This window comes from Lathyrus oleraceus, chromosome 3, assembly GCF_024323335.1.
Source record: "Lathyrus oleraceus cultivar Zhongwan6 chromosome 3, CAAS_Psat_ZW6_1.0, whole genome shotgun sequence".
In the NCBI taxonomy this organism is placed as follows: Eukaryota; Viridiplantae; Streptophyta; class Magnoliopsida; order Fabales; family Fabaceae; genus Lathyrus; species Lathyrus oleraceus.
Genome location: NC_066581.1, coordinates 108,136,495 through 108,144,960, shown reverse-complemented (window position 1 = coordinate 108,144,960; position 8,466 = coordinate 108,136,495). Strand labels below are relative to the sequence as shown.

The following is an 8,466-nucleotide window of genomic DNA, read 5'->3' as shown; positions in this document are numbered from 1 at the left end:
TCTTTTAGACTATCAAGTTCCCTTAGGCATTCATCAAGAGCTTGCTCTTCTTCAATTGTGAAAACTTCAAAGGAGTCATCAAGAGCTAACTCCATAGGAGATATCTCATGAATATGTTTAGAAACCTCAAAAGTTGCCTCTTCGATCACATCAATGCGAAAGCTATCACTTATATCCTTTGAATGCTTCATGGCTTCGAATAGATCAAAAGTAACTTCTTCATTTTGGACCCTTACTTTCATCAAACCGTCGTCAACGTCAATCATCATGCGTGCGGCTTTCATGAACGGTCGGCCAAGAATAAGCGGAGCATTGTCGTCCTCTTCCATATCAATCACAATGAAATCAACCGGGAAGAAGAATTTGTCAACTTTGACCAAAACATCTTGAGCTAACCCATGAGGATGGGTAGTCGACTTATCGGCCAATTGCAAAGTCATCCGGATGGCCTTCATTTCAATGTTGCCAAGCCTCTTCACAATAGACAATGGTATTAGATTAATGCTTGACCCCAAATCAATTAGCCCTTTTCCGACATAGACATCACCAATTTTAACCGACAAAGTAACTCGTCCTGGGTCAACCTCTTTTTTCGGAAGCGTCCGTTGAATGATTGCACTACAACTAGCATCTAGGACAATTGTCTCCGGTTCCGTGTACCTCCGCTTTTTAGTAAGTATGTCTTTCATGAATTTCGCATACTTAGGCATTTGCTCCAATGCTTCAGCAAACGGAATGTTCACTTGAAGTTGTTTGAATTTATCCATGAACCGGGCGTAATGCCGTTCATTCTCCCTCTTAGATGGAGCATGTGGATACGGAAGGTTTTGAATTGGAGTAGTGCCCACTACCTCCTTTCCTTTAGAAGCTCTAGAATTCCTCTCTCTTTTCTTTTTTACTCCCTCCACCGTCACTTCATCACTCTTATTTTTTTCAACTTCCACACTTTCTTTATTTTCTACTTCACCATTTTTTTCATTCTTTTCAACTTCTTCCTCACTCCACTCCCCAACTTCACCATCAATGCTATCCTCTATTTTTTTCTCCTCATCTTTTTCCTCATCCTCTCTTTTTTCACTTTCATCTCTTTTTTTACTATCACTAATCAACTCCCTTCCACTTCTCGTCGTTATCGCTTTACAATGCTCTTTTGGATTCGTTTACGTGTTCGCCGAAAAAGATGGTTCGGGTTGTTGTTCCGCTAGTTGTTTAGCAAGTTGACCGACTTAAGTTTCGAGACTTTTGATTATCGCATCGTTGCTCTTTTGATTAGCCATCGACAATTGCATCAATTGTGTCAATGTCTCTTCTAACTTTGAAGTCACGACCGGCGGTTGTTGAGGTTGGTAAGAATTTTGGCGGCTAGAAGTACCACCCCCATAACCTTGGTTATGGTGATAGTTAGCCCTTGGTTGGAACCCTTGATTCCCTTGAAAGTGTTGTTGTTGATTTTGAGGATGTTGTTGATACGGTTGTTGTTGTTGTTGCCTCAGTTGGTAGTCTCGTTGGTTCGCCATGTAATTTACCTCTTCGAACCCGGGAGGTGGACAAAACCCGGTGTCATGATCACCCTTGCAAAGCTCACAACAAGCTATTTGTTTAGCTCTTGACGGTTCTTTCAACTCTTTTATTTGTTGATTTACGAGTTCAACTTGTTGTGAAATGAGTTTATTTTGGGCAAGAATAGCATCATTTGTCCCAAGTTCAAGCACTCCCGGTTTCTTCAAAGAGTCGCCTCTACTTTGACTTTGGAGGTCATTTAGAGCCATACGGTTAATGATATCAGTAGCTTCTTCGGCACTTTTAGACAACAAAGAACCACCCGAGGTAGCATCCAACAAAGTCTTGCAATTAGGTTGTAGGCCATTCTTGAAAATGTGGATTTGCGTCAATTCGTCAAAACCATGCCCTTTGCACTTCCGAAGCATGGATTTAAATCTCTCCCATGCCTCATTCAATGATTCGTTGGCTCCTTGCGAAAACACGGAGATAGCCGTTTTGGATTCCATGAACCGGTTGTGGGAGAAAAATCTTTCAATGAACTTCTCTTCCAACACGTTCCAATCCGTCATGACTGCAGGTGTTTGATCCAAGTACCAATCTTTGGCTTTGCCGAGCAAAGCATGAGGAAATAGTCTTTTGAACAAGGGTAGCTCTTGAGCTTGATCAACTCCGGCCGCCAATGCTATCTCGTAAAATTTGGTGAGAAAAGAAAAGGGGTCTTCATGGTCCATTCCGGTGAATGGACTTCCGTATAGCAAGTTAAGAGTTCTCGTCTTCATCTCGGCTTGCCTTCCCGTGTGGTTGGCAAATTGAGTTGTATTCCTCGGACTGTTGACACATGGTGTGGAAGCGGGCGGTGGTGGTGGTGGATCCATGATAGGTGTGAAAGGTGGTGGGTGTGTTGTAGAAGAACTTTCTCCTTGTTCTTGTCGTTGTCTAGCTTGTTGCCTCCTTCGTCTCGTTCTGCTATTCAGTCGCCTTGCGGTTCTTTCGATCTCGGGATCAAAAAGAAGTTGGTCCTCAGAAACCTGCCCTCGTATAAAACAAAAGCTGCACACTAAACCAAACAAATTAACAAGCACAAGTCAAAAATTAGTTAAAAAATTAAGCAACTATTGCGATGCTCGCAATATCAATTCATAATCCCCGGCAACGACGCCATTTTGTTGATTACAAGGTTAGAGTATCGGGGTTTGTTATCGTCTCCACAGGGATTATGTGATATTGCCGTCGTTCGACAGTTCTTAAGTTCTTAACTTATAGTAACAAGGGGGATTTTAGTTTTCGGTTACGGTAGCTTGCATAAAAAGTAAGAAATTGCGCTAAAAGTTTTGGTTTTACGATTTGAGAAAGATTGTCAAAGTTAGGGTTCGACAATCACTTTGCATGCATATGTTCGATCAAACAAAACTCATAAACTCCATTAGATGATAAACACATCCACAAAGTCCCCCCAATGTGTTTATTTCTAACACACATTGTGGGTTTTCCCATTTTGATCCATTGTTGATCTCTCACACAATCTATCAAAATGACAACTTTTAGGTTCAACTTTTTAGTAAACAAACTCATTCAATACTATCTCTAGCTAAAGAACAAGGATGGATGAAAACCTAGGTCAAGAGTTGGAAAACACCTTTCAATAATAAACCAACACAAAGAGTTATCAATAAAACAGGGTTTTCACCATACATTCATCATCAAAGAGTTTACAAATGAAGATCATCCCATATACATACAAAGCTTATGATCATCTACATCTAACCTTGACAAAATGAAGGACTTAGCTACTCATATTCATGGTAGCTTGGTCAACAAGTTTCGGTCGAAGGTTGATCAACATCCGAGTCGAAGAATCGAGATTGGATGAGAATCCACCTTCTTTTTGTGAAATATTGTTAAGAGAAGAAGAACAATGAGAAAATGTGTTTTTTAGGGCACAAAAATATGATCCCAAGAAAAATGAAGATGAAAAGATGCTGAAAAATATCTAAGTGTCCTTTCCAAAAAGTAGCCCATGCTACTTATAGTACTGGTTACTGAGCTGTCACGCTCGCTAGGCGAGCAGAATGGTTCGCCTAGCGAGCCCTAATATAAGCCACCAGAGTAGCCTGCGCCCAGAGGAAACATCCCAGAAAAGTTGCATATGTTCGCTAGACGAACAATACTTCGCTAGGCGAAGCCCTCGCTTCTCACAATCGCTCCAGCGAGCCTTGATGATTTTGCTACTGGAATTGCTCGCTACCTGCTCGTTGGATGCTCGCATAGCGAGTACTTGGCTACTTCCCTCGCCACAACGAGTTCTGAAGGTTTTGCTACTGGAATTGCTCGCTGCTTCCTCGCCACAGATTCGCCTAGCGAGTAATTGATAGCTTTGGTTCTGTCCAAGTCTGGGAGTGTTCGCTGGCATCTCGCGGCGAGCACTTCGCTATCTCACTCGCCTAGCGAGCTTGCTGATGTTTGCATTCTTTCTAGGTTCCTTTGCCATCTTTCTTGTGTCTTCGTTTTCTACTCTTTCATGCCTAATTCCTGCACAATAACACACAAATTAAAGGTACCAAGATCATTTCACATAGTATTGCAAATCAACAAAAGCAAGGGCGGTTTCGAACACTTTTTCGACAAAAAGGAGTGAAAGATACCCACATTTGATAGCTCAAGTAAGCACTCTTGGGCATCTAACACATACAACTTCAACACTTCTGTGAAATTTCAAAGTCAAGATTCACGTTCCCATCTCTTTTTCGATTAGCTATTTGCATAGCTTTGTGGCTAAGTCAAAGCAATATCCTTTTTAATGATGGATGTGTAGAAGTTCAAACATTAATTGAGAATGATAAATTCTTGGTTTGGGAGTGGTGGTTTTATAAGATTAGAGATTCTTTTAGTTGTAATTGGAAACAATGGAACTCTATGTTTTTTTTCTCCATAAGACTAGGCTTAGATTTGACAAACATTAATTATTTAAATCATATTCTCACCCTACTTAACAATAAAAAATAATATAATAAAAATTAATTTTATCAAAAACAATGAGTCAAAAAATGAAAATTATTCTTATAAAAAACAATGAATCTAAAAATGCTTTTGCTAACAATCACAATCCCCAAAACAGCTAGAATGATTACAAACAAAACACAATCTAAGAAACAAAATGAATCTTACAAACAAAAAAATGGACATGTATTATTCTTCAACACAAACAAAACTAACAAAAACCAATCTTACTACTTATGTAACTAGTAATGAATCTCTTTAAAAGCATTGGTTATTCTCAGCCTAGTATAAACAGCACGCCACCCTGCATCAGTAGGATGAACCAAATCCCAAAAGAAAGCAGATTTAGGATTCTCACAAACCGTATATTTCTTAACCTTCTCCACAACACTTCCACAAAAATACTTACTACTCACTCCAACACAACAAGGTTCCAACTCGTTCTTAATATTGTGTGTGGATGGATGCTTCAACACCGACATGAAACTATCGTATAGATCAAGAACTATGAAGGGTAATGAAGAATTATCGTTGAGTTGTTGGTTTAACTTTGTGACAGCTTCGGTTAAGAGGGTGTTATGGTAAGCTACGAGGAGATTGTTGGATGTTTCATTGCATTCTTTGAATGAAGATGAAGCTGTTACCGAAGGTAGACATCCAACTGGTTGTAGATTTGATATAATCACTTTTTTCACTCCTAATTCTTTGATACGAATCACGTTTCTGATTGTTTGATTAACCACCGATAATATGAATGATGGTAAACCCTGCATAACAAATAGACAAATTAATATTGATTCAAATTCATCAAGATTATTATTATTAATGCAACAAAAAATATATATAAATTGAATCCAAACAGATTAATCGATCCAGCAGAACAGTAAAAAAAATTCTCTAAATCATTGTAGGAATGAGTTGTTTAAATTAAAACCAAGTATCTTATTATAATGTGGACAAAATTAAAGTAATAAATTTTGTTTGGATTCATGCTAAATCATTTATTTATATGTCAGTAGTTGATGAATTATAGACAATTTGAGTGGAGCAGTATGTTCCATTGGGCCAACAATTTGAGTAATATAGACAACCACGTCAATATCGCAACAATTTATTAACTGAAATCGTGAAAGTTTTTAGGCGATTAGTATTGTTATGATAAGAAGTAAACAAAAACATGTACCTGAATAGAGCCATTTGTGACAGTGTAACGAGTGTAGTCATTACCAGCTACAGAAACAAGAGCAACTGATTTTCTAATATCTGAGGCTGTGAATACTTTGTCTTGTATTGCCTTTTGAAAAAAATTGATCTGAGTTGTCATGTTTGGACCTGGATTCAATGTCTCAAACACACCAGTACCACCAAATGCAAAGCTCATCCCATTTTTCAAATGATGTGGTGCCAAATGTTTTCTTATTCTGTATGATGCTGGTGATTTCACTTTCAAATACTTGGCTGCAATTGCATGCATAAGGTAAATAATCACATACATTTTCTAAATTTTATTTAATAGTAAAAAATAATAAAATAGCATGATTGATTTTTACGTAAATGAAAAATAAAAGGGGTCTCTAATGATTTTTGAGCAACATGATTAAAGTTGGAGAATGCTTTTGCTTTTGGAGGGGTCTACGTCAGATCCACTTGTTATGATGATAAAAAACTCGACTTTGGAATAAGATAAAAAAAGTGTATCTGGAATTTCTAAGATGCATTTTAATAATTCGATTAATTAATGTCACAATAGGAAGTGGTTTAGTGATTTGATATTAATCAATCTACTACATTAATTCCTTTTGGCATAATTAGTCCAATTAAAATCTAACTATTTTTGTCATAATTACATTGAAATATTTTGATCTTATATGGTAGTACAAGATATTTGTTTAGTAAAATATATAATATTTTTTATCAATAATAAGTAATAATCAATCCTGATCCTAATTGAAGTCATAATACTGATCGAATATTATTTTCACTAAAAATCAAACTCAAACTGACATTTCTCAAATTTTCATTCTTTATTAGAATCTCTTTTTCTACTCGAGGCCAAACTAACATTTGCATAGTAATGAAAAAGAAAAAAAACACAAACAGTAGCTATGAGGAAGCACTTACTTTGAGTGTTAAAGCAATGATTACTAAAGTAAACAATAAGGACAAAAAGTGTCACGCTATAGACCCATAAAACATGCCCGTTAGATTGAACGTGTCATGTAGTCAAAAAAACAGATTAAAAAGAAAGTGAATATGCTAAATTAAAAGGTGTGACACATAAACACACTAATGGAGCTTTTTTTTTTACCTGTAAAAGAAACAACATTGTAACACCAGAATAGATAGACATGTCATAAGCCAGCAGAGATATGAACCCCACTATTTCATCCACTAGTATCTATATTATAATTGCACCAAACATCATTATAGGTTAATGTCCTTTTTCTCTCCAATTTTTTTCTATAATATTCCCCTATGTAAAAGTAGAACATTTTTTTTCATAACTTTGGAAATAAAAATTGTATGTTATTTCTTTCTGTTTATATCCAATCACTTAACCAAAAAGCATAATTGTAGGCTCTTAAAAATATCATATAGAATAAACCAAAGTCGGCACAAAAGCAAAGTTTTTGCTAATGAAAAAAAATGCTAAAGAGGTATATTAAATATAATAATAATAATTAATAAATAAATAGGAATTTTTTTTGTAATGAAGCATTGGGATAGGGATAGAGACATACCAATGTAGTCGGTTAGGACCCTGCCGTCGGAGAAACGACCGGCGGGCTTGCCGGGAAAGGTGACACCATAGGGATGTTTCCACGAAGGAGCAAAACCTCTTTTGATGTTTCCTGTGTCAGCATATGAATCTCCAAACACAAACAATTTTGTTATAGGCTCTTTATGATGATGGTGGTGACGTTGAATATCAACCTCACCTTGTACAAATCTTTGTCCTGTGAATGAATAAACAAACAAACAATATTAACGTTAACTTCAATTGATACATTAAAAAGCAAAACAAAAAGAAAACATTTTAGTTAGTTAGTTTGTACCTAAGAGATGTAGAATAATGAAAATGAAAGAGAGGAAAAAGGGAAAGAAATCCATGAATGGGTTTTGCTACGTGGTTAGTAGTAGCTAAAGGTTAGAGAGAGAGAGAGTGAAGTGATGAATGAAGGTTTTGAGATTTGAAGGGAACAAATGAATAGATGCTTATGCGTTTTATTTTAAAGTGCTTTCTCCACTCACCCATTAATAATGTTATATTTGTTATAAAACTATTCAAGGTATTCATTAAATGTATTAATTTACATGGAAGATGTATGAATTTTTAATTATTCCATTTCTTCTAAAAGAACTAATATGTTTAAGAAATTAACACAATTAAAAAAATATAAAATAAAAAGATTTTTTATGAAAGTTTCTTTTATTTATTCACATTATACTATAAATAGGAATTGACCTTATTGAATTAGAAAAAGATTCTCTTAATACATGTTTTTGATACATTTTGTGCTAATTCTTTTTGTCATGTTTTATATTATGTTGAGTTTTTTTATAAAAAAATATTTAGTAAAAAAATTAATATTATAGTAAAAGATTAAATTATTTGCGTAATTTACATAAGGTTATAAAAGAAATCCAATTATATTATTTTTTTATAATAGATTACTATCAATGTATATTTTGAATATTTGTTTCAATAATTATGCTTTTTTTTTTAATATATTTTTGATGTGTCAGTGGATAGAAATTATAATATGATAACTTCAAATTTCATATGAAATTATTATAAAATGGTCGGTTAATTATTTCTCATTCAACTAGCAAGATCAAGAAATATCATTGTTATTCTTAAAAAAGAATAAATATTCATTTTTTCCTAAAAAAGAAATATCATTTTTATTCCTAAAACAAGAATATCCTTTTATTTTAAAAAAATTATTTTCAGTCAAAGATATA

General features: G+C 35.0%; 1 protein-coding gene across 1 annotated transcript; it reads right to left on the bottom strand.

Moving 5' to 3' along the window:
• Positions 1-4,536: 4,536 nt before the first annotated feature.
• On the bottom strand, positions 4,537-7,727 carry LOC127125668 (GDSL esterase/lipase At5g03610). Its single transcript, XM_051054462.1, has 4 exons — positions 7,557-7,727; positions 7,242-7,457; positions 5,684-5,958; positions 4,537-5,267 (listed from the first exon to the last, which is right to left on the bottom strand). Exons 1-4 carry the CDS (start codon positions 7,609-7,611, stop codon positions 4,743-4,745), a joined length of 1,071 nt encoding a protein of 356 aa, XP_050910419.1. The 5' UTR covers positions 7,612-7,727; the 3' UTR covers positions 4,537-4,742.
• Positions 7,728-8,466: the final 739 nt, after the last annotated feature.